Raw genomic sequence first — 26619 nt, forward strand, 5'->3', positions numbered from 1 at the left:
GACTGATTAGTGAACACCTGACTGACTAGATTTCATTTAACCGTAAACAGCTTCGTATCCGGGGAGGATGATGTTCATTTCACAGCACACATCATGTTCGTGTAGGGGTCAGTCCTGTGCCCTGAAACCCTGCACTAACATGATGTGTGGTATGAAATGAACATCAGACACAAACAACAAGGAGAAATACAGGAGAGACTCACAACAACAACAAAGAGATGCTGCTGTCATTTTAATGCCACAATCTGCTATAATCTGATGTGCATATACTGATACTGGGGGCCTCAAAATCACCACCTTTACCCCTAGATATTTATTTAATAGGCTATTGGAATATTTTAAACGGTTTATTTGATATTTATCTCTTCCCAGGACTTTAAAGGTTAAACGTTTTTATCCATTTTATCGCTGTGGTTTTATTGTTGTAACGGAAGCTGAGGAAAGTGCTTTTATTGTGGCAGCAGCGAGCGGAAGTGGTGGGCTGCCAGTGGCGGGCTTGACGCGGCTCGGTGTTGTTCCCAAGATGGCTGCCCGTGATGGAGAGTGAGCTCCGCTGAGCCCAGGACCCGCAGACCAACACGCCCGGATCCCGGCACCGAACCCCGGATACACCCGCACCGGAACCCCGAGACCGACTCTGATTCTGTTCTCACGGTAAAACGAACATTGAGCTTCGGCTCTGACCGTCAGCATCTTCCCGTCATCGATTACTGTTTGATTGACACTTGTAACGATCGATCAGAAAATCTTGTTAAATATCTGATTGCTGTGAATCAGTGATCGATAAAAAATAGAAAATAACAATTTCCGTCAGTTTAGTGTTTTTCGGTCACGGTCTGGTCGGTGAGTTTCCCGTGACAGCCTGAAGGTTGTTCGGGTTATTGCGGCGTTACAGCACAAAGGAGCCGCAAAACACGCAAACAAGAATAAAATAGAAATAAAATAGAAATAAAATAAGAATCAGGCTCGTGTTGTTTTCATGTTATTACGGGGCGTCGCCTCATTCGGCCATAAAGGCTGATGATAATATTTAATATTTAACCAACAGCATCTAAAATAAAGATCATTTCTCTGATTATTGGTGAAGCTTTAGTGTGTCTGCTAATAATCAGTGTTTTATTGCTGATCAATACACCTGGAGATTTGTTTCTAAAATCTTTGTATTGATAACTAAACACGAACCTTCACCTTTAATCTGTACAGACATTTAATATTTATAAAGATCACATCTCTGATCTTCTCTGGCTGTTATCGATTATAAATTGATAACAGATAATAATAGATCATTGATAATGTTAAGGCTGCAGCTGAGCCCATTCACATTTAAAAGCTAAAATAAAAACAATAAACGATCAAACAGTTGTTGCATCTTTAAATGGGTCAGACTGAGCTCAGGGCTCCAGCACCTGAATCTGCCCGACGTGTAACAACAGCTTCAGGAAAAGGTCAAAGGGCGTCCAATTTGCTCTGCAGTGCGCTCCATTTACTGGCTGCCATTTTATTTCACTGTCTGCATTCTGAGCGTGCATTCACGTGCACGGGCAGCACGTCCACGAACAGATAACAAGCTCTGCTCCAACATGATCAACTGTCCCGTTGAAGCAGCTGTCTGGCTAAATATCTGACATTCAGCCAGCTGGAGTCTGCTCAGCCTCAGCGTGGTTCACTGTTCAGTAAACATACAGTCACTGGGCAGGAGGTACTGGAACTGTGAGCTGCGATGAAAGTCCAGTGTTAACCTGTCAGGTTCTGGTTCTGTTTCTTTCATGGATTTTACTGAACCATCAGTAGCTGTGGGTGATTATCATGATTAGATAGTTTATAACAACCAGCACAGACGCAGGCGGGAAACACGTCCTGTGGAAATGAAAAGCAGGACGTTGTGGTCACATAGTCGTCGTCATCAGTACTGTCCTGGAAATAGGAAGTCACTACCTACAGGAGAGTCCGATAGAGAGAGCGGGTCTTGTAGGCGGCACATATTGATTTTAATGTGAAAGAACCAGGAAATGATGACACTGTACAGAGAAAATGTGTCGTCAGACCAAAGTAAAAACACATTTATTGTTAAACTGTTACAGCATTTTCTGGGATCTTAAAAATACTGATTATTTGATGAACCAATCAAGTTGACCAGATTCATGTGCACTTAATAATTTTCTAACTTTTATTTTCCTGCACTTTCCCATTGATCTTTAAAATGTGGAAAACACTGAAAGAGCCGGTTTCCATGGTGACAGTGACACCAATGACTGGTGAAATTCCATATTCAACGCCATAAGGCTTGTGGGTAATGTAGTACAGGCTGGGGGCAGGTGGCTGGAGGTAGAAGCCTCTGACTTGAGTCTCCGTCCATCAGGACCGTGCAGACGATTTTGATGCAGAAGTTGCTAAACTCTGATTGGTGCCCAGAAACATGTGACATCACCATGGCTTAATTCACTTCCTGTTGACCCACATGACATTTTCACTACATCTCCAGACACTGTGCAGCTAAAATAATAAACCCATCAACATTTTTTCTATCTGATTTATGGTCTGAGAAAAAAAATGTGCCAAATGTCTCTGACATCAGTTTGTCAAACTTTGGGTTTTGCCAGCAGGGGCCACACTGACCGACTGTAGACATGGACACCACCACGTCCATCAAGATGACCACTCTGGCCATCCAGAACCTGTTCAGCTACGTAGAGGAGGAGAACCTGGCTGCTCTTAAAGGTCACCTGGATCGCTTTAAGGAGGTGGACGGACGCAGCGACGTACGTGCTTCCAAACATCAAAGATTCCTTTTGAATTTATTTATTTACCGTTTTTATCAAAAACAGCAGAGTAACAGTAGTTTTAAATTTCCATTCAAAAGTCCATTAGAGTTTCAGTCATTTAAATCAGCTCTATTTTTATTTTTAGTCACTTTTTAGTCGACTAAAACCGGGATGTTAGAAATCATAATTCGTTTTACTTAACAAAACCTGCCATATGAGGTTGTTCACCACTTAAGAGACCCTCACATTTTTACAATAGTGTACTGCAAAAAAGTTTCCCCAGTTATTCGTAACATCTTTTTATTTTATTTGTTTTTAATAATATTATGTTGTCTCTATGTTTGGAATTTGTTATTCAGTTTTTACAGGGGTTAGTTTACGTGCTTTATCCTGTTAGCAGCTGCTGCTGGTTGAGGTTTTGTGTACAGGAAACAAATCCTTCTGTTTGTGTTTATTGTTTGTGTACAGAACGGACAGACTCCTCTGATGCTGGCGGCAGAGCAGGGCAGTCTGGATATCGTCCAAGAGCTCATCAGGAGAGGAGCCAACGTGAACCTGGACGACGTGGTGAGCGAAACAAACACACACGTGCAGTTTGTGTCACTGTGTTCGTCTCTGATGTACAATGAACATCGTGTGGAATAAAAGACCCTCCTCTCACCTCCATCTCTGCTTTCCTGTCTGAACTCTTAACCTCGGATGATGTGGTTGCTAGGAAACAGGCATCAGACGGGCTCTTGGCTGTGCTCCTGTTGCCACGGTAACACCGTTTCTGTCTCTCTGTGATTGCAGGACTGCTGGTCGGCTCTGATCTCTGCAGCTAAAGAAGGTCACGTGGAGGTGGTAAAGGAGCTGCTGGAGAACAGCGCCTACATCGAGCACAGAGACATGGTGAGACAGTGTGTCCTAAGACTCATGGGACATGTAGTGCATTCGTGATGAACAGACCTGAAGTAAACAATACATTTACACACAGTGGATCTCTGTGTGACTGAATATCAACAGGAAATCATGAATTACAGTTTAATATTTGATGTATAGCGACAATTTACCCTGAGCACAGATTCATGAGATATAAACTGCAGCTGCCTCTTGTTTTAGCATGTTTATTTAGTATTTGTAAGATACATGTAAACATACAATAACTGCTTTCTAACATAGAGATTCATTCTAGTGTGTTATTGGGGGGGGGGTATTGTCCTCAGTGTGATGTAAACAGATGCAGTGAGTAGTTATTGTGTTGTGGTGTTGTGTCTCAGGGGGGTTGGACAGCTTTGACATGGGCGGCTTATAAAGGTCGAGTGGAGGTCACCAAACTGCTGCTGGAGCACGGAGCCAACCCCAACACTACAGGACAGGTAGCACACTCTACATACCTGCCTGTATACAGACTCAGTGCACCTGTGGATCAGTGTGCTAATTTTCTAAATCAAATAACATGGAGTTTATTCTGACTCAGTCCCACATACACCGTCCTGCTGTCACTGATACTCACCACAGATGTGGAACACAGTGTTTGAGTCTGTGCATGGAAATAATGAGAAGAAACATACAGAGAAACACTGTTCATACTGTAGGAGTCACCCAGTCCCCCTCTTCCTGTCTTTGGCAGCAATACAGTGTGTACCCCATCATCTGGGCTGCAGGTCGGGGACACTCCGACATCGTCAAACTGCTGCTGCAGAACGGAGCCAAAGTCAACTGTTCCGACAAGGTGAGTTACAGTCACAGTACAGTTGTAGTACAGTTATACTACAGCCACAGTACAGTTATACTACAGTCACGGTACAGTTGTAGTACAGTTATACTACAGTCACAGTACAATTATACTACAGTCACAGTACAGTTGTAGTACAGTTACACTACAGTCACAGTACAGTTACACTACAGTCACAGTACAATTATACTACAGTCACAGTACAATTGTAGTACAGTTACACTACAGTCACAGTACAGTTATACTACAGTCACAGTGCAGTTATACTACAGTCACAGTACAGTTGTAGTACAGTTATATTACAGTCACAGTACAGTTATACTACAGTCACAGTACAGTTGTGGTACAGTTATACTACAGTCACAGTACAGTTATACTACAGTCACAGTACAGTTGTGGTACAGTTATACTACAGTCACAGTACAGTTATACTACAGTCACAGTACAGTTGTGGTACAGTTATACTACAGTCACAGTACAGTTATACTACAGTCACAGTACAGTTGTGGTATAGTTATACTACAGTCACAGTACAGTTATACTACAGTCACAGTACAGTTATACTACTAATGTTTGCACAAGAAAGTGACATTGTGTGTGTGTGTGTGTGTGTGTGTGTGTGTGGGACAGTATGGGACCACTCCTCTGATCTGGGCGTCCAGAAAAGGACACTTTGACTGTGTGATGCACCTGCTGGAGAACGGAGCTGACGTTGACCAGGAGGGGGCGGTATGTTCACACCCAGACTACTACAACCAGATAATACTGTTCACCCCACAGTCTGTGCTGCGTCAGTGCTCGTGGGTCTCACCATGTCACCTGTCTTCCTGCGGTCTGAGCAGAACTCGATGACGGCTCTGATTGTGGCGGTGAAGGGCGGCTACACCGAGGTGGTGAAGGAGCTGCTCAAGAGGAACCCAAACGTCAACATGACCGACAAAGATGGAAACACTGCGCTGATGATCGCCGCCAAGGAAGGTTACACCGAGATCGTCCAGGACCTGCTGGACGCTGGGACCTACGTCAACATCCCAGACCGGGTGAGACGCTGAAGAGAGGAGTTGTTTCTAATAATCAGGGCCAGAAAATGCAGAAAAAAATCAGCAATGGAATTTCTTTCTGATTTTTATTTCCAAAAATTATGGTCAAATCCCATCCAGAGACATTGACTGTGAGTGTGTGTGTGTGTGTGTGTGTGTGACAGAGCGGTGACACGGTGCTGATCGGAGCAGTGAGGGGGGGTCATGTGGAGATCGTCAGAGCGCTGCTGCATAAATACGCCGACATCGACATCAGAGGACAGGTGGGAGTCTGAAGTATTCCTGTACTCGCAGTATCGTCAGTATCGCTCATTAATGAGAAACGCTCAGCTTCAGTGAACAGTCCACGAAATGACAGGTTCATTAGAAGAACGACCGTGGCAGCTGGTCTGACTGTTAACTTTACCACAGCTTTGTCATTTCTTTTGTTCTAGTAAAGTGAAGTTTAAAAAGTAGCAGTAATATTAGAGTACTATTAGAATGTGTGTCCTGATCACGTGTATATTGATCTCAGTTCTGATCAGAGCACAGATCGGTTCACTCTGAACAGCAGGTGATGTTTATTCCAGCTGATCCTGGTTCAGACGTGCTCAGATTGGCCTGATAGCGACGCTGATCACAGTGGGTGATGATGTCTCACTCTGTTGCGTTTCCAGGAGAATAAAACAGCTCTGTACTGGGCTGTGGAGAAAGGAAACGCCACCATGGTGAGAGACATCCTGCAGTGTAACCCCGACACTGAGACGTGCACCAAGGTGAGACCTGCACACACCTGGACCTGCACTGTGCACTCTGTAGCTTTAAATCATCATTGTTTCCACATTAAAAAGTTCATGAGCCCACTGTGTGTTTGAGTTTGTGTCTCGTGTTCCCTGCCTCAGGACGGAGAGACTGCTCTGATCAAAGCCACTAAGATGAGGAACATCGAGATTGTGGAGCTGCTGCTGGACAAAGGAGCCAAAGTGTCGGCCGTCGACAAGGTGGGTGTCACAAACGAACCCAAACTGCCACGTATGCACATTGTTAATTTAAATATAACACACCACCTGTCCTGCTGTCACATGTTCACCCTTCAACTCACCTTGTCCTGTTTTTCAGAAAGGAGACACTCCGCTCCACATCGCCATCCGCGGTCGGAGTCGCCGCCTGGCCGAGCTCCTCCTCAGAAACCCCAAAGATGGCCGTCTGCTGTACCGTCCCAACAAGGCCGGAGAGACGCCGTACAACATCGACTGCAGCCACCAGAAGAGCATCCTCACGCAGATCTTTGGAGCCCGTACGTGCAGGGATGAGCCTTAAAGAGAGATCATATATTTTCAGATAGAAATGACTATGACGTGTGATGGGAGACATTATTGAGAAAGATTAACATCAGTTATTTATGACATTTAGTCCATATTGGACAAGGAATAATTCCATTCAAAGAGTTTTTTCATTCAGTTTGTCTCATAGCTTTAAATAAAACTGCTGCTGCACAAACATAAAAGATCTAATATCTTTACATACAGTAGCACCTTTCATAGAACCATCAGCTCTGGTTTTAATACACACCTGTAACCCCCCCACAGGGCACCTGTCCCCCACAGAGACAGATGGAGACATGTTGGGTTATGACCTGTACAGCTCAGCACTGGCCGACATCCTGAGTGAACCCACCATGCAGCCGCCCATCTGTGTGGGTCTGTACGCCCAGTGGGGCAGCGGCAAGTCCTTCCTGCTCAAGAAGCTGGAGGGTGAGTACACACAGTACACAGAGTACTCACAGTACATAAACACATATTAATATTCTGTATTAATGCTGCTTCCTGTTCGTCCTCAGATGAGATGAAGACGTTTGCCGGTCAGCAGATCGAGCCGTTGTTTCAGTTCTCCTGGCTCGTCGTCTTTCTGTCTGTGCTGCTCTGCGGCTGCGTCGCCATCGTCCTCGGCTTCACCATCGACCCCAAACTGGCCATGGCCGTGTCCCTGAGCCTGCTGGCTCTGCTCTACCTGTTCTTTGGTAAGATGTGACGCGCCCCGTAAACACAGTTTGCCGTGTGTCAGTGGTCTGTAAACACAGTTTGCCGTGTGTCAGTGGTCTGTAAACACAGTTTTCTGTGTGTCAGTGGTCTGTAAACACAGTTTGCCGTGTGTCAGTGGTCTGTAAACACAGTTTGCCGTGTGTCAGTGGTCTGTAAACACAGTTTGCCGTGTGTCAGTGGTCTGTAAACACAGTTTGCCGTGTGTCAGTGGTCTGTAAACACAGTTTTCTGTGTTGCAGTGGTGGTGTATTTTGGCGGGCGGAGGGAGGGTGAGAGCTGGAACTGGGCGTGGCTGCTCAGCACCCGTCTGGCCCGTCACATCGGGTACCTGGAGCTGCTGCTGAAGCTGATGTTCGTGAACCCGCCGGAGCTGCCGGAGCAGAGCACCAGAGCGCTGCCTGTCAGGTACCTGGGGGCCTGTGAGCCTGGGAGGACGAGTTCAGGGAGGAAAAACAGTGCGAGATTTTCCTGTCGCCTGTGACACATCTGGGGGAAGGACAGAAACATCTGTAACTTGACTTCAGTAGTGGATATGATGTCACTCTGATGTCATCACGTCTCCCTACAGGTTTCTGTTCACAGACTACAACCGTCTGTCCAGCGTCGGAGGAGAGACGTCTATGGCCGAGATGATCGCCACGCTGTCCGACGCCTGCGAAAGAGAGTTTGGCTTCCTGGCGACGCGTCTGTTCAGAGTGTTTAAGACGGAGGAGACACAAGGTAACAGACACACACACACACACACACACGCGCTGTACAACAGTGACGCCGCTCTAACCCGTTTCCATTCTTCGCTGTATCAGGTAAGAAGAAGTGGAAGAAGACCTGCTGCGTGCCGTCCTTCATCATTTTTGTGGTGGTGTTGACCTGTCTGGTCGCCGGCATGGCACTGCTGGCCGTCTTTAAGGTGGACGGGGAGAATCGGACGGTGAACGCCGTGCTGATCGCCATCAGCAGCGTGGTGGGGCTGGCTCTGCTGCTGAACTGCAAGACATGGTGGCAGGTGACCGACTCGGTGCTGAACTCTCAGAGGAAGCGGCTGCACAGCGCCGCCAACAGGATGAACAAGCTGAAGAGCGAGGGCTTCATGAAGGTGAGGACGGGGTTTACAGGAGCATTCTCATGTTTTACTTCCAGCTCTTGACTTTAGTTTGATGGCAGCTTTTCAGTCAGTAACAATCTGAGAGTCTCCAGGTGCCAAACGACCTGAAGACCATTTGTTAATGATCAACAATCCAATCAATCCAGTGCTCGTCCATTACAGCTCGTCTCTCGTCAGCAGAAAATGATGCTTTTTTTTGTTTTAACCACAAAAGAGCTGAGTTGTATTAAATGATCATCATGTCCGTCAATAGGTTTTCTCCTCCCACAGTCCAAACACATGCAGGTCAGGATTAGGGTCTGAACCCAGGTGGACCCGGGGCCTTTCTGTGTGGAGTCTGCATGTTGTCCCTGTGTCTGTGTGGGTTTTCTCCTCCCACAGTCCAAACACATGCAGGTCAGGATTAGGGTCTGAACCCAGGTGGACCCGGGGCCTTTCTGTGTGGAGTCTGCATGTTGTCCCTGTGTCTGTGTGGGTTTTCTCCTCCCACAGTCCAAACACACGAAGGTCAGGATTAGGGTCTGAACCCAGGTGGACCCGGGGCCTTTCTGTGTGGAGTCTGCATGTTGTCCCTGTGTCTGTGTGGGTTTTCTCCTCCCACAGTCCAAACACATGCAGGTCAGGATTAGGGTCTGAACCCAGGTGGACCCGGGGCCTTTCTGTGTGGAGTCTGCATGTTGTCCCTGTGTCTGTGTGGGTTTTCTCCTCCCACAGTCCAAACACATGCAGGTCAGGATTAGGGTCTGAACCCAGGTGGACCCGGGGCCTTTCTGTGTGGAGTCTGCATGTTGTCCCTGTGTCTGTGTGGGTTTTCTCCTCCCACAGTCCAAACACATGCAGGTCAGGATTAGGGTCTGAACCCAGGTGGACCCGGGGCCTTTCTGTGTGGAGTCTGCATGTTGTCCCTGTGTCTGTGTGGGTTTTCTCCTCCCACGGTCCAAACACATGCAGGTCAGGATTAGGGTCTGAACCCAGGTGGACCCGGGGCCTTTCTGTGTGGAGTCTGCATGTTGTCCCTGTGTCTGTGTGGGTTTTCTCCTCCCACAGTCCAAACACATGCAGGTTCAGTTGGGTGGTGACTCTAAATCATCCGTAGGTGTGAATGTGAGTGTGTGTCTGTCTCTGTGTATCAGCCCTGTGATTGGCTGCTGATCTGTCCAGGGTGGACCCGCCTCTCACCCACTGCATGCTGGGATTGGCTGTACGTCACCACGTAAATTACCGCCTAAATGTACATGTTTTTTTTTATGTTGTATTTTATCTTGAGTCCTGTCCTCAGTCAAAACAGACTCAGTATTAACAAAATGTCAGAGCGGTGTTCAGTAACTAATGCAATCTGAACATTTCCTGCTCCTTCACAATAAAAGCTTTCAACCAGCAGGAGGCTTTTATTTTGAAACAGGTAAAGAAGCTATTACAATACGAGCCTTGGTGTCGTCCTGCAGGTCCTGAAGCACGAGGTGGAGCTGATGGCGAGGATGGCGAAGACCATCGACAGCTTCACACAGCATCAGACGAGGCTGGCTGTCGTCATCGATGGACTGGACTCCTGCGAACAGGACAAAGTTCTGCAGATGCTCGACACGGTGAGGCTGCTGCACACACCACAGTGATGATGCATATAAATACTATGCTGCTGAAAAGGTGAATCCTGGAAGTGCATTTTTATGATTGTCAGTATCACCATAATGTAAAAAACCATATAAACATGTGGTCGTTTGAATTTAGTTCTCACTGCTAAGTTTTCCAACGTCCCTGAGTCCATCAGGTGACACATGGCCTGTTCCTGCTGATGTTGACCCAACATTTCACATTTGAAAGCTCCAGATGTTCCAGATCTAATCAGCTCTGCAGCAGACAGCAGTGTGACAAACATCTGCTTCCTGGAACTGAAGCTGTAGGTGAATTGTCCTTTAGAAGAAAGTGTTTTTGTCTCAGACTTCAAACGAGCTCAGCTGTCAGTGTTGATCATGAGCTGCTGCTTTATTTTCATATTTGAGCAAAAATCTTATTTGCTGGAGAGGTCAGGCGCTTTAATTTGAAAGGGCAGGCAGCAGGATGATGGTAGGAAGCTGTTAAAGGCACAAACTGGTTTGGAATCACACAGTCGGTTTAATTCACATATAAAATGTAAAGAATGAGGTGGAGCCTGGACTCACCGACTGTTTCCGCTGGTTTTCCGCTGCAGGTGAGAGTGTTGTTCTCCAAAGGTCCATTCATTTCCATCTTCGCCAGCGACCCCCACATCATCATCAAGGCCATCAACCAGAACCTGAACAGCGTCCTCAGAGACTCCAACATCAACGGACACGACTACATGAGGAACATCGTCCACCTGCCCGTCTTCCTCAACAGCAGAGGCCTCTCCAGTGCCAGGAAGATGTGTGCCACCGCTCCGGCCAATGGGGACGCCACCGGCGCTGACGGTAACCAGGGCGATAATAAATTGCACTCTTTTCCATGCTTTCAAGTCCCTTTGACTGGGAGCAGTAAATAATATTTTATTCTACCAGTTTGACACAGCTGCACAGTGAAAACCACAGCGAGTCTGCATTCACATCCATTTATACATGTGCTGAACATCAGCGTACAGCTTCACATGAATCGTCTGATTTTTAACAAAGTACAACAAACACCAAGAACACGTAAACATGTAAACCCTGACCGCCCTGCGCTGTGTGTCAGCAGGTTGGCACGAGGAGCTGGACCGGAAACTGTCTCAGCACAGTTTGGGAGAACTAACCAAGTTTGGCAGCAAGACGACGCTGAACCGCCGGGTGAGACACACTTTTCATGACTTGCAGCTGCTGGTTTTTAATTCAGCGAGACAAAAACACCACATGACCGTCACACCGTCTCAGCCGCTCCTCTGATCAGATTAAAGCCAGTTGCTCTCGACCTCAGAGGCTCTTTCCTTTGGTGACTCTGGGTGTGTGTTGGTCAGAGGGCTGTGTTTAGTGTGGCAGCAGAGTACACTGTGTGCAGCTGGTTCACGGCACGGCTATCACCACAGCGGCAATCCTCTGATCATGTGACCTGTGTGTTCAGGACACGTACCGGCGGCGCCAGGTGCAGCGCTCGGTGACGCGTCAGATGTCCTTCGACTTGACGAAGCTGATGGTGACGGAGGACTGGTTCAGTGACATCAGCCCGCAGACCATGAGGAGGCTGCTGAACATCGTCTCCGTCACAGGTCCGTCCATACGCCGAGCTGTGGCTCCTCAAACTGTTGGTGTTTGTCGTTAACCGACGTGAACACCAAGCGTTTACTTCCTGTCCTGCAGCAGCTCTGAGCACCAGCAGCTGTTTGTTGGTTGGTGTTTATTTATGTCCACCACCTCTCAGCAGTAAACCAACCCTGTGTGTGCAGGTCGTCTGCTGCGAGCCAATCAGATCAGTTTTAACTGGGACCGCCTGGCGTCGTGGATCAACCTGACGGAGCAGTGGCCCTACAGGACGTCCTGGCTCATCCTGTACCTGGAGGAGACGGACGGCGTCCCAGACCAGGCCACGCTCAAGACCATATACGAGAGGTAAGGAGGTTCCTGCTTCGTCCGTCTGCTACCTGCAGTTTGTAGACACTTTAATCTGAAAATACTCAATAAACACACCAGAGAGCTTCCTGTTCTGGTCCACGATCCTAAAACAAGCAAAAAGTGAAATGAGCAGTGGATCAGAGTATTTTCTCTGTCAGAGTGTCGAAGAACATCCCCACCACCAAAGACGTGGAGCCTCTGCTGGAGATCGACGGAGACATTCGCAGCTTTGAGGTCTTCCTGTCGTCACGGACGCCGGTCCTGACAGCCAGAGACATCCGGACCTTCCTGCCCTGCACCGTCAACCTGGACCCCAAACTCAGAGAGATCATAGCAGGTGAAAGTACTTCTGATACTGCTGATAGTACTAATACTGAGACACATCAACAGATATACTACTGCTACTGCACACACACAACATGAGAGGTCACGGCAGGTACTACCGATAGTACTACTACTGATACTAAAGTCACTCTCTCTCTCTGTCTGATCCAGATGTGCGTGCGGCCCGGGAGCAGATCAATATGGGCGGAGTCACGTACCCCTCTCTGCCCCTACAGGAGGCGCAGCCCCGCCCCACCTCGATGTACAGTCAGGTGTCGTCGGCGTGCTCGCCCTCTGCCTCCTTCACGGGTCCCTTCAACCCCCCGGGAGGCGGCGTCGTCTCCCCGCAGCCTCACAGCAGCTACTACAGCGGCATGGCCGGACCTCAGCACCCCTTCTACAATAGGGTGAGTACAGGCTCCGCCCACAAACGCCTGATGATGCCAGGCGACAGGTAATTCAGCTTTCAGGTTCAGTCCATCACTGCCCACCTGGTTCAGTTTCACCTTCTACCATTTGTTCGTTTGTTTTTTACGCTTGATTTGCTGAAACCAGCACACAGTCAGCTCAGCAGGAACTTTGGACCCGGCTCCGCAAAGCTGGAGCTGAACTTTCACAACAAACATTAGACGAATAATAAGCTCCAGATGTGGAGAGAGAGAGCAGCTGTGTAATCAGCATTAAATGAATCGTTTCCCTCACAGGGTCCACTGGAGGGAGAAAGTAGTGTCCATAGCAGGACCACGCTCAGCCCTGATTGGTCATCAGTTATTTTCTCAAGTCGGTCACTGAGTCCAGATCCCATCCAGAGACTGACAGCACCAATGAATGTGTGTGAATCCAGAACCTGGTTTAGCTTATGGGTCTGTGCCGTAGACCTCCATTGTTGTCCAAAAACTATTAAAAAGGGAGCCACAGCACTGACCTGGCTCACATGGTTCTTCCTCACCCACAATGTTCCTGTGGGGGGGAGTCGCCTCCTGGTTCCTGCTGAGACTGAAGTTAAAACCTGACAGCAGCCATTCACTCTTTGATTTGACTGTTTTTTTTGAGTTGCCTCCTTCTTGTTGTTTCATGTTCAGTCTCCATGAACATTGTTTTGATTTTCTGCCCCTCCCCCTCTCAGCCATATTTCCCCCATCACCTTTACCAGCTGCCACGCCCACTCATGGCCTCCTTCTTCCCACCACACCTCCACCCACGCCCGCCACCCAAACCCTTCTTCACCAGGGACGCCACCGCACCCGTAAGTACAACCCAGCTGAAGCAGGGGCTGTTTCTGCAGCTGCACTGGCTGAAGGTTTTCATCATGTGACGCACGAGTGAACAAATAAAATCGATTTTCATATAAATAAAATGCGGAAAATAAAAAGTGCAGATTTAATTTTTTCCATTCGCAGCCAGCAGGTGACCACTTGTTTCCACTGTTTATCTGATCACATTAATCAGTTTGTGTTTGATTTCTAATGTAAATAATCTGATTTATTTATTTAGAGGTTCTGTTCAAATATGTTCAGTGTACTTTGATATTTAAAAGCTGCAAAGGGGCAAACTGGCTGCTTATTCCCTGAAACACAAGCTTCTGGTTTTCTTACTCTTCTTCTGCGCTGTTGATGACGTAGGACTGCACTTCCTCCTCCACTCGTTTCTTCTTCTGTGGTTGCTGCAGCTTGAAGCTGTAGAGTTTTTTCTTCTTCTTCAGCCTGAAACAGCTGCTGGTTGTTGTCACTGATCGTCAGCGGTGGAGGAAGTTCTCAGTCGGCCCCCAAAAGTAAAAGTTCTGCTAATCCTGAGACTGATCACACTATTGATCCTGATTGATCAGCAGTGTGTTCCTATTAGAGCTCGTTTAAACTACCTCACAGTTAGTTTAGTGCAGCGGTTCTCAACCTGGGGGTTGGGCCCCTCTAAAGGGTCCCTAGATAACCCTGTGGGGTCGTCACACGATTCATGGAGCAGGAAGAACACACAGCTTCCTGTTTGTGAGCGTCACCAGCCAAAAAACACCTGGAAACCCCTGAAGGACACAAGAAGCTTTTCATGTGTTTTAATGTCAGACGATACTTCGCTGTTCAACTAAGTGCAGTAAAAAAAAAAACTTGTTTCGAAGTAGTAAGAAACTTAAGAAAATGTACTTTCCACCGCTGTCGACCATTTCCTGTCTCAGTCATCTGTGTCCTCGTGATGTTTTCATTCCTCACTGTGTCTCTGTCTGTCTGCAGTATAAAGTTTCATCTTTGAAAAGGAAACAGGTACTGAACTCTCCCCAACCTCACCTTTCATATTCCTCCCTCCCTCCATGATACTGCATCCACCTTTCAGCTAACTCCCTCTGAAGTGCTCTGCCTACAACGCCCAGCATGCACCTTGCCTGGATTAGTTTGTAGCTTCAGTAGAGTTTCTGTTTGATCCCCCTGCACTGTAAAGACTGTCCATCGCAGCAGCTTTTCCTCTGCTGCAGGTTGACAGTCACTAAGTACAGACATGAAATGTACCAGTTTTAGGAGAATGACATTTGTCCCCTGTCCAAGGCTGCGTCCACATCCCAGAACGTCCTGCGGTTCCCTTTAGACCTGATGTTTGTGTGTATGTTGGTCAGTCAGGGACATGGACCAGGTGTGAACCCCCTGAGCTCCTAAACTGCCACCAGGCACAGACTGAACTGACATGTAACAACAACAACATCATTTGTGCTCAGTTTCCTCCAAAGCTGCTGGGTTCCCATATGTTCCTTCCAGTTTGGCTCCATCAGAAGCTTCTCCATAAATGTCCAACCAATGTGAAGCGTCCTGGTCTCTCCACTGCCCCCCCTCCTCCATGTTGATGTTTCCCACACTGAACGATGACGACAGGCGACATGTGCAGAGGAGGGAGACGTTAAAACGACCACATGGATTCTGATCAGACAGGAATCGGATCTAGGACCACATATGCAGGTGGACCAGATCTGGTTTGGTCTGTTCACACAGAGAGAACATCAGGTCACTGGAGGGAAACTGCAGTTGGGATGTGGACGCAGCCTTTGTCTCCTGTAACTCCCTGTAGAGCAGAACGTCCTCACTAATGTTTCGTTGACACCGGGTCGATCCTGTCAGCAGAACCTCTGCTCACGCTGTGTCAAACAGTTTGCAGCTGCTGTTTAACATCCTGGTCCGTTTCCTCTCGGAGTCCAACCCGTGTGTGTTTGTGTTTAGGGTTCGGCCTCTGTCGTGTCCGGCGCTCCGGCCATCCTCCTCAGCTCCATGGCGACCGAGGCTGTTTGTGAGCGCGTGCGCCAAATCGAAGGCATTGACCAGAGCATGATGGGACAGTACGCCGCCACCATCAGGAAGGTCAGTGCCACGGCCTCACACGGCAACAAAGCCGCCTGTCTTCATCACGTCCCCGTTGGTTGAACTCTTCTCTGAAACCGATGATCCTGAACAGCCTGTTGCTTTGTGCTGAATTTATCTTCTGTGTCTGGGTTTTAGGCCAACGTCAACGGCAGAGTTTTGTCTCAGTGCAACATCGACGAGCTGAAGAAGGAGATGAACATGAACTTCGGAGACTGGCAGCTCTTCAGAGCCACGGTCAGTGCACAAGTTTTTAAAATAAACCTTTAATGTAAACAGTGTGCCAACATTATCGTGCTACTTTAAAGGACCACAATACTAACTAAACATTTTAACAGAAAGCCTGAAAGTTCTGACTAAATTTCTGTTTCAGGTTTTTGTCAGAAACTCTGAAACTGTAATAAGAGATAATCCCAATGCTCCGTCCTGCTGCAGGTTCTCGACATGCGTCACATAGAGAGTCAGGTGCTGCACGAGGAAGCAGCCAGCGAGCAAGGCAGCATCGTCGGCGGTCACGCTGAGGCTGGAAGGCGGGCGGTGGCTCCGCCTCTCGCTGGTGCCGCCAACACAAACACTTCGCCGATGTACAGCTTCAACCTGAGCTTCGAGGAGCTGAGCACGGTGGGACTGGACGAGCCGACGCGACAGGGGAACATGCAGTGGATGGTAAATAATTCACCCGCTCAGAAGGAGGTTCTTACATTTTTAACCACATCCTAAACAAATTAAACCTGAAACTTCTTTCCTGGAGCTCTGACTGTTTCAATAACAGAAACTTCTTCTGTCCTCAGGGTGGCCCACATCGAACCGCTAGCATGACCAGCCTGAACTCCCAGGAGTCCTCCAATGACATCTCCAAGCTGACGGACAAGCAGCAGGCTGAGTATCGTAACGCCTACCAGGAGTACATCGCCCAGATGGCTCAGCTGGAGCTGGGCATCGGCGGCGGAGAGAAACCCGTCCAACCCCAGCCGGGGCAGTTCATGACATCGTCATCTGAGGACAAAAACACAGACGGCGCTGAGCAGGATGGACGTAAGTCCTTTTCCAAGAGGAGCGGCAGCAAACCAGCACCAGACAACACCGACTTCTCCAACGGCGATGGTCTGGACCCCATCACAGAGGAGGACGAAAAGGGTGACCACGGGTCCTCCAAGTCCCTGCTGACCCGTAAAAGCTCTGCTGAAAGAGTCGGGCTGTTCCAGGGCGCCGCCGACCTGAAGCTGAAGGCTGGCGGAGGCCTGCGATACCAGAAGCTGACCAGCGATGATGAAGAGTCAGAGGAGTCAGATAACGCCCCCCTGCTGAAAGACGGCAAGAAGGTGGTCGACCCCAAACTGCCTGGTGGCTCGCTGGCACTCAAGGGGAAGGACTACCTGTCGGACGCCATGCTCGACAAGAAGGACTCGTCCGACTCTGGCGTACGCTCCAACGAGAGCTCACCCAACCACTCGCTGCAGGATGAGGAGGCGGATCTGTCACAGCTGGAGAGGGCCAACCTGATCGAACTGGATGAGGAGAGCCTGGCCAGGAAGCGAGGCCTTCCCAGCAGTCTGAGTGGCCTCCAGGACCCGGCTGTTGCCCGGATGTCCATCTGCTCCGAGGACCAGTGCAGCCTGCTGGCCAGCAGCCCTGAGGAGAGCTGGCCTTCGTCCAAGACCTACAACCTGAACCGTACGCCGAGCAACGTGACACTCAACAACAACACCAACGTTCAGCAGGGCAACCGCCCCCGCCAGCCTGCAGAGGGCTCCACCTCCTCCTCCAACCCCACCTCCTCCTCCACCAGTGATGTCATCATCCCCCCGAGCTCCAGCACAACCACCACCAGGCCGGGGCCCAACAATGAGAACGTCCGCGTGGTTCACCTGAAAAGGGGCCTGAAACCCGGAGACCCGCCCGAGATCTGCACCGTGTCCTCTGACACCGTCACCTTCGGCGAGGAGCGCGAGAGCATCCTGTGACCTCCCGATGACCTCGAAGATTCAGAGAGCACTGAGGGTCCACCAGGAGCCGCGTTTCAACCCACTCAACCAATCAGAAGCTTCAGATGGGGCATTCAGAATTTGGTGAATCGATAAAACATCAGAGTTGAGAAAATGACTCATTTAAACAAATGAGTCAAAGCCCAGTTGTCGGTCAAGAGGCTGAGAAAACATCTGACCGTTGACAGGTTTTCCACGTCGGCTGCTGTTTGACTGGAGTCGAAGCTTTTTGGACTTGAAAACATCAAACTGAGCTTTAGCAGTGAAAAGCGAAGCGCAGCTGCTGGTGGACTCGTAGTTTTGTATGGTGCTTGTCAGTCGGTAGGTCAGTGCTGTTGCATGCTCACAGCTGTAGACGTAGATCAACGTTAGTGTTGTCGTAGCAACTAATTTGTGGTCGTGTGATTTGTGATTTGTTTACGAGACATTAGTCACAACCTGAAACACTCAGATTTTAATTGGACCCGCGGGAAGGACAAAGGACCTCGAGCCTGTTCCCTGCAGATAATAAATTATAATGATCTATCACTGAGCCGGGGGGGGGGGGTCCTGTCTCTGGTCCCTCCCTCACCAGAAGGTGCACTCACCTGGTGGCTTTGGTGACAGAACAACATGACGCTGAGAGAAAAGGAAAAACGTTTTGTTAGATTTGCATCAAACTTAATGTCACACGAAGGTGTTTTCCACAACTGACACGAGTTTACACAGGTGTGTTTTCCAGGTGCAGCTCCCTGCAGTTTGGACGTAGGAGCTGCTCGTTCTGGGGGCAGTTTAGTGTCAGTGCAGCTTCACACACACTGAACCTGCCGCGAGGAGATATTGATCGACCTCTCCAACCGATCACTGAAAAGGAATAAAAACCATGAAAGGAGTTGAGTGTGTGAGAAGCTGTGGATGATCAGTGTTAGTAGCTGTTGTGTTGGTGTTTGCAGCTGCACACACACGAGCTGTGCTGCACATATTTATTGTCATATTTAATCAAATTGATCGGTGGTTGTGTTTCATCGTCGTGGAGTTTTGTGTCGTGTTGTTCATCAGAGCTGATGCTGGGACCTGCAAACTGACTCCGGCTGCCCCTGCACCTGTTGTCACAGTTTATTAACCGTTCAAATTATTCTTCAAGCAGAGATACAGGACGAGAAGGTCGTGACCTGCGTGTTTCAGTTTCCTGATGTCCTACTGATCAGACGGGTCATCGATCATTGATCACGGGCTAAAAAGTGGTCTCAGGCTGAAGGTGCGGCTCGGGACTGTCGGTCTCAGGGTCAGGTCTGTGTTTTCACGTCGCTGCATGAAGCTGCACGTTGGTGTTGAAGCAGTTTAGACTTTTCCATGTTTGTTGACTCAGTGCTCTTGTGTTTACCTCCACTCCTGTGACTGACGAAGGAACTAACCCATTAAAATGTGGATGTTTAACGTTGGTGCTGCCTCGTGATTTTGTTCTTACTGCGACTTTATGAGTCTGTTTTTAAACATTCGCCATAAAAATATTCAGGTTTTTACTTAAATATGAGAAATGAATCAAAGCAACTTTTTTCTTTCACTAAGCATTTTTGTGTTAATTGTGGAGATAAAATATGAGATTAGATAAATACAGTCAATGGATTTGATGCTTATATGTTGTTTAATGGCCTGAATATAGAAAATGACGGTACAATGAAACTCAGTCCAGACTTAGTGTCAAAAATTCAGGTTTTAGCTGCGAGTTTAAACACAGCAGACGATTCTTCAGGAAGTTTCAAACATCTGCATGTGAAATCCATGGACTGGATTTTGTCTGATGGGTCGGAAACGGAGCCACCTGGATCAGAAGTAAAAGTCAAAGAGAGTCTGGTGTTGGTGCTGATCACAGACTCGGACCAAGTCTGGTTCAGTCAGTCCTCCATGACCTCCAAATACAGTTTCTCTGTCTTGTCCTGCAGCAGAACAGAGACGTTGGTGAGAAACTACACATGGAAACATCTGGAGCATCAAATCGATCTGACTGATCAATAAGATTATCTCGTCCCTGACAGCTCATCCAGTGATCTGATTGGTCAGGCCTGGGACCTGGTTTCTGCTGAGACCGGACTACAGTATTTATTGACCAACCGGGTTAAATAAAGTAAAAAATGTCTGACTGCGTTAACGTCGATGTTTAAGTGTTTAAGTCCAATAATCAGTACATTCACTTCCAAACCAGCAAAAGGTAAAAGCTGAAGAAGGACCTCAGCATTAATCCAAGATCAGCTGTCAATACCCGATCAATACCCAGACTCACCGTGGGTTCTGGCAGCTCTGTGGCCGCGGCTCCGGGCTCTCTGGCCGGGGAGGAGTCGTCCAGCTCGGTCTGCAGGTCCAGGATGTAGTCGATGACATGCCGCAGGATCTCCACCCTGCTGGCGGCCCGTCCGGGCGGCAGACCGGGCACCAGCTGCCGGAGCAGCCGGTAACACAGGTCCATGTCCCTCGGCAGGAGCACCGGGACATGCGGAAACTCCACCTCCGGGCTCTTGTTCCGGGACAAGCCCGGCACACGGCGCCCGCTGCCCCTCCTGCTTCTGCCCGCGGGCAGCACCGGACTCCCGGATCTCATGTCTCTCTATGGACGTCGAGTCTCACATGAGATAAGCTGCCTCAACCTGAACGAACCTGCAAACCCGGGCCCAGATACAGGAGTCCGCGTTGTCCCACACCTTAGATTACCGCAACCCGCGCTCCCGCAGAAGAACAGATGTGCAAACTGACGGATCCAGCTGCTGCGCCTCAACTGGACGCCCATTGGCTCCCATGCCCTTCAGTCATCTGTGCAAGCAGCTGATTGGCTCCTGGACAACCTGGAGTCCGACAGCTCACCTGTCACCTGCCCCTCCTTAAATGTGGACTAATTAAAACTGGACACTGAGACTCTGAGAGACGCTGCAGTCTCGGCTTTTACTGTGAAGGAGGTGGAGGAGTTTTATTTTGAAGGAGCTGGTTTTCGTTTGTTTGTTATTGGTTCTTTGCTGCCACATAAAAAAAATTTCACTTAAATTCAAACACAATCTCGAGTTTAAGGTGACATATTTTTTAAATTTATTTCCACCCAGTCTGTCCCACTTCCTGTTTCCCAGTCCAGGTCAAAGGTCAAACATGTCCTGTTCTCCATGATTTTCATCACAATGACGGCAACGATCATCACTCAGACCATCAGGAACCATCGGCCGAAGAGCGTGGCCAGTGTTAGGGAAATGTGTGAACGGCTGCTAACAGTAAAACCCCTCTGTGGCGTCTTGGATTTGAATATGGGAGCCCGAGTCGTGCGGCACCAGGCCCTGTTTTGCATGTTCCAGCCGCAATTGCTCTGATCACACGAGGATAAGATGCAAAGTGGGAAGGCGGCTTCGTCTCCACGCAGGTAAAACTCCAGTCAAATGAGAGAGCAGCTCGTCGCCTTTCAGACAGTCGGAGGCCTCACAGGTCCTGCTCTGCTCAGACCCGGTTTGGGATCCAAAACCGGATGAGCACCTGAGCTGGATTTGAAATGCTCTCCATCACTGCTGCTCGATCTGAACAATCATCTGATTTTGGTTCTTGTTTCAGTCAGAACTTGGGTCTCAAATGAGATAAAACATCAGCAGTGAGTCTAAAGATGGTTCAGTCCAAAATAAAACAAAAAGTTTGAATATGTCAACACACACAGACAGATGTTGGTGAACATCTGGACTGATTATGTCCTGAAAAAGAAAACTTATTAACAGCAGTGATGATTGGTGTTCGGTACTTTTGCCACTACTGACCAGTCACTGACCAGAACTGACCAGTCACTGACTAGAACTAACCAGTCACTAACCAGAACTGAACAATCACTGACCAGAACTGACCAAGCACTGACAAGAACTAACCAGAACTGAACAATCACTGACCAGAACTGACCAAGCACTGACAAGAACTAACCAGAACTGAACAATCACTGACCAGAACTGACCAAGCACTGACAAGAACTAACCAGAACTGAATAATCACTGACCAGAACTGACCAAGCACTGACAAGAACTAACCAGAACTGAATAATCACTGACCAGAACTGACCAAGCACTGACAAGAACTAACCAGTCACTAACCAGAACTGAATAATCACTGACCAGAACTGACCAGTCACTGACTAGAACTAACCAGTCACTAACCAGAACTGAACAATCACTGACCAGAACTGACCAAGCACTGACAAGAACTAACCAGAACTGAATAATCACTGACCAGAACTGACCAAGCACTGACAAGAACTAACCAGAACTGAATAATCACTGACCAGAACTGACCAAGCACTGACAAGAACTAACCAGTCACTAACCAGAACTGAATAATCACTGACCAGAACTGACCAGTCACTGACTAGAACTAACCAGTCACTAACCAGAACTGAATAATCACTGACCAGAACTGACCAAGCACTGACAAGAACTAACCAGAACTGAATAATCACTGACCAGAACTGACCAAGCACTGACAAGAACTAACCAGTCACTAACCAGAACTGAATAATCACTGACCAGAACTGACCAGTCACTGACTAGAACTAACCAGTCACTAACCAGAACTGAATAATCACTGACCAGAACTGACCAAGCACTGACAAGAACTAACCAGAACTGAATAATCACTGACCAGAACTGACCAAGCACTGACAAGAACTAACCAGTCACTAACCAGAACTGAACAATCACTGACCAGAACTGACTAGTCACTGACCCGTCAGCTTGAACAGAAATGATGAAGACCATGTGATGTGGTTGAAAGCTCAGACCCTGTTCTGCATCAGGCTCAGGTTTATTGGGTTAATGCTGCTCTGACCTCAGGGAAAACCAGACATCCAGCAGGTCTGAATCTACTTTAAGGACAGTTTGTCCCGTCAGTGTCCAGCAGGTGGAGACCAACACCAGCTAACAGTATTATTCAGACTCACATTCTCAGTTTATGAAATATACAGAAGACATTTGATTTTGTGCAGCTGAAGAGAAAAGTGGTGTTTTATCTGAGAGGCTTTTGTTTCATTTCTTCCCTGAGGTTATGGGTCTGTGCCGTAGACCTCCATTGTTGTCCAAAAACTACTAAAACACAGCAGGGAGCCATCACACTGGATCTATCAACGCGTTTCATGTTGATAGATCCAGTGTGACTTCCACTTCCTGAAGATCTAATTATCTCAGGTGTCCCTCCACAATAAAGCTCCAGAGGTAACAGAGGCTGCAGAATTTCATTCAGAATTCCTTTCACAGTGATCCAGGGACACTCACAGATGCATTATGGGATCTGTGGTTCTATAACATAAAAGATTATTATGCCCCAAATGTTAGAAGAATAGTGACATGAGTGACAAACTCCACTAACATGAACCTTTTGTGTGTTGTACTGTAAATTGTTTTGTTTTTGGACTGTTTGTGTCTGCCAGCTGAGGCTCATGGGTACTGTAGTTTTTAGAGGGGGGAAACAACTGATTAGTGAGAATCAAAGTTGAAATTGTTCACACTTGGGGTCCAAACAAAAACCTGAGTGATGAGGTTCAGTTTTAAAAAACATAGAAACTGTTTTGAAGCTGCATCATCACAACATAAATATTAAAAGTTAGGAGTAATGTTGCAGATTCCCTGCTCCAGCCCCCCTCCCTTCCTCTTTCTGCTGAGTAACATGTAATTGATCACTCCCCCAGAGGAAGTGTGGGTGTTTCCTGTTGAATTATTAAGGTGCCGCCCCCAGCCTCACCTCAGTCCCAGCATTGGGACTTCAAAGCGGCACAGAGGCCCATGGATGGATCTGGTTTTCCCCCGTGGTGCTGCATTTAAAGACTGCCAGGATATTTCACATAGAGGGAAAACTCTCCAGGAGCGTCTGAGCAGCTACCAGACGCCAGACAGGACAAATGTTACTGACAAACTACAACAAACCTCTGGGCTTTGTCTGCAGGTTCACCCCGAAACAAAAGGGCCCAGTGCTTCTCCATCCTCCTGCCGCACAGAGCTGAAACAAGCTGGTGCCCCCACCCAGACTCATTTAGCTGTTTCACAGTTTGAATTTGTGCTATTTTAATTGGTTTAGGTGGATATTTATCTCCCAGTCTGGCTTCAACATGCTGTGTGTTGTCAGTCGCTGGTAAAGGGCTAATGGACAACATTTGGCTTCTACTAACGGTGCTGGATAAATAAACTTTGATTCAATCACTGACACAAATCACTGTGTCTGGTTGGAGTCAACAGCAATGAATGCATCATGGTTTATCCAACAGTAAGTGGAGGCATCACCGCTGTAGGGTGAGGCGTACGTGAAGGCATCACCGCTGTAGGGTGAGGCGTACGCGAAGGCATCACTGTTCTAAAAATAAAAGCTTCCATGTTTCTGATGAAAGTGTAAAAATATCCCGATCAGGTCTGAGACCTGCTGATAACAGAGTTTAAGGTACAGTGAAAACATGCAAATAGCAGCGAGAGGAAGCCGACAGAGATGGAGGATAAGAGGCTGAAATGCGAGGATGAGAAAAAACAGCCCAGCTGTTCAGCTCTGTCATTAGCTGGTCTCTGAGCTGACCCATGTTTCTGTGGTCTGGCCTGCAGGTTTCTGTCAGTCTGGACTTGGACCAGGAGGACTCGAGACAAAGCCCTGTTTCCTTTTAAGGAGCTGTCATGAAAATGCAGCTGCCGTCTTAAAATCCAGCCCAACTAAAACTGCATGAGCCAATATTTTGTAGCAGTAATGACTGTGTGGACTCAGTGACTTCTCTGGATTTCTGCAACCATTCAGCCTCTTTTGGCTCCTGGTTTTGGCCTTTTGGCACATTTAGACCAAGAACATCCCAGTTGGGCCATGCAGCCACTTTTTGTCTCTTACTGGTTTTTCTTTGTGGTTCATCTTGTCCATGACTGACGCATCTCTGAGTCATGTGATCGACTTCACAGTAAATCACTGAGATCCTGGTCCACCTGCTCAGTAAACCACCTACCACCTTCTGCCTGGGAGGACCCACAGGCCTTAAAGTGCTCCCACAGTCCTCTCAGTTGTCTGCCACATTATTACCCCCCCCCACTATTGGCTCCCTGATGTTGGTGTTTGTGCTGAGAATTTGACTCTGGGCTTTGTTCATTTCCATATTTTGAAAAGCTGCTTCCTGTTTCGCAGCGGGTGGTGAAGGCAGCCGCACACAGGTCATGTTTCCAAAAAGAAGCCGAGTGAACATGAGCCTGAAATCACTGCAACCAAATGATCTGTGGATAAAGTTACAGCAAACGCTACACTTCCTCACCTGAAACAGGAGGTTTGTTTTTAGTCTTTGTTTCTAACCTAAAGGCCCTGGGTCCACTGTGACCAGCTGCTGTTTGCAGTGAACCCATGGATCCCTGGATCCCTGTGATACTGAGGAAAACCTAAAAACAGCAGGATTCTGAGTGAAGTTCTGCAGCCTCTGTTTCCTCTGGCTTCTCAGTGGATTTATGGACCTTTATTTTTGTAAATGACAGAATTGAGGTTCTTTCCCTCTGAAGTTGAAACAGTCACAGACCTTCAGTGTGCCCTTAGAGGATCTAAAATTAAAATCCCAACGTTCTGGACCTCAGTGACCTCTCCACAACCTCGTCTCGTCATTACCCAGAAGGCCCGGTTTTGTCTTGAGCAGAATCCACAGATTTATCAGACTGGAGAGGATCCAGCTGAGAGTTAACTCCACCTTTGATGTGCTGCCAAACATGTGATGAGAGAACGGCAGAGATGGAAACGCTGCAGATCATTGGACTATTTCCTCTGATATGAGGCCGATATCTGTGATTACTGTAAGAGCAGCACATTCCTCCTCTGGAAAACTGATTCAGCCTCAGCATTTAAGAAAACACAACCAACTTTGTTCCTAAATTCTTCCTGTTCACCTTCATGAGGTCCAGATGAGAACGGGGAAACAAACAGCAGAGAGAAAACAGACGTACGACAAACGTCCCAGAAAACTCGAGTTTCTACACATAAACTAAAAAAAGCTGCTGTTGCCTGCAGGTTCACAGAAAGAGAAACATCTCTCCTCCAACAGACACATGTAACTAAACTAGTAAACAACCATTTCTAAAACTAAACTAGTAAACAACCATTTCTAAAACTAAACTAGTAAACAACCATTTCTAAAACTAAACTAGTAAACAACCATTTCTAAAACTAAACTAGTAAACAACCATTTCTAAAACTAAACTAGTAAACAAGTAAACAAATATATGACACCTGCTGTTCTAAACACATTTTTCATCCTAACCAACACCTGCAGGCATCTGTCACCTCCATGCAGCTTTTCATCATGACAATGTGCCCAAATCAGTTTCTATCACAGCCCCTGGAGCCAGGCTGATGCTGCGTTCACTGACCAGCAGGACTGACAGACGCAGAGTCTCCTCTGGTTTGTCTGATAAACAACATTTATCAGTGAGGCGGTTTTAGACTTATTTTAGATTTAGATTCAGTAGGAACCAGTGGGCCTGGAGCTGAGAGAAACCAGAGTGTTGGACTGATAGAGCATCACATGGTTCTTCATGCTGAGCTCATTAAATCAGTGCTTGTACTTACAGCTGCTGCTGTGCCACATTCTGCTGTTTCCCAAACCGTCAGTTTTCACGTTGAGTTCATCCATTTTTCTTCATTTCTGTGCAGAAATGATCCTTCACCGTGTCATTGTTGGATATTTCTGGCCAAACCTCGTCACCATGTGGTGTTCTGAAAACTCTTCCTATTGGTGCATTCAAGGAACCTCTGAAATCTAACGTTCTTTTTTCTTTTTCTTCATTTTAGTAGTGAATTGCAACCTGGGGGATCATAAATT

The 26619-nt window shown here is 47.7% G+C and overlaps 2 protein-coding genes and 1 long non-coding RNA gene across 5 annotated transcripts; 1 reads left to right on the plus strand and 2 right to left on the minus strand.

Moving 5' to 3' along the window:
- The first annotated feature begins 466 nt into the window (after positions 1–466).
- Positions 467–19240, plus strand: kidins220b (kinase D-interacting substrate 220b). 3 transcript variants are annotated; one of them, XM_026308304.2, is made up of 30 exons: positions 467–654; positions 2604–2759; positions 3231–3329; positions 3555–3653; positions 4022–4120; positions 4375–4476; positions 5110–5208; positions 5322–5519; positions 5684–5782; positions 6176–6274; positions 6401–6499; positions 6618–6795; positions 7088–7252; positions 7339–7518; positions 7780–7945; positions 8109–8260; positions 8344–8633; positions 10088–10228; positions 10831–11068; positions 11331–11419; positions 11691–11835; positions 12013–12175; positions 12337–12515; positions 12674–12909; positions 13629–13748; positions 14725–14754; positions 15697–15834; positions 15973–16071; positions 16270–16500; positions 16626–17798. In XM_026308304.2, exons 2-30 carry the CDS (start codon positions 2628–2630, stop codon positions 17796–17798), a joined length of 5238 nt encoding a protein of 1745 aa, XP_026164089.1. In that variant the 5' UTR covers positions 467–654; positions 2604–2627. The 3 variants fall into 3 exon arrangements, with proteins under 3 accessions (XP_026164089.1, XP_026164088.1, XP_026164090.1); XM_026308303.1 differs by having other exon boundaries at positions 468–654; positions 2601–2759; positions 16626–19240; XM_026308305.2 differs by lacking the exon at positions 14725–14754 and having other exon boundaries at positions 469–654; positions 2601–2759.
- On the minus strand, positions 2738–7200 carry LOC117152632 (uncharacterized). Its single transcript, XR_004463047.1, has 4 exons — positions 7071–7200; positions 6601–6813; positions 5291–5546; positions 2738–3631 (listed from the first exon to the last, which is right to left on the minus strand). It is a non-coding gene; the product is annotated as an uncharacterized LOC117152632 (long non-coding RNA).
- Positions 19241–19539: 299 nt separating the features above from the next.
- id2b (inhibitor of DNA binding 2b) lies at positions 19540–21542 on the minus strand. Its single transcript, XM_026308330.2, has 2 exons — positions 20080–21542; positions 19540–19735 (listed from the first exon to the last, which is right to left on the minus strand). The coding sequence occupies exons 1-2, from the start codon at positions 20392–20394 to the stop codon at positions 19694–19696; spliced, it is 357 nt and encodes a 118-aa protein (XP_026164115.1). The 5' UTR covers positions 20395–21542; the 3' UTR covers positions 19540–19693.
- Positions 21543–26619: the final 5077 nt, after the last annotated feature.

The sequence above is a fragment of the Mastacembelus armatus genome, unplaced genomic scaffold, assembly GCF_900324485.2.
Source record: "Mastacembelus armatus unplaced genomic scaffold, fMasArm1.2, whole genome shotgun sequence".
NCBI classification, from domain to species: Eukaryota; Metazoa; Chordata; class Actinopteri; order Synbranchiformes; family Mastacembelidae; genus Mastacembelus; species Mastacembelus armatus.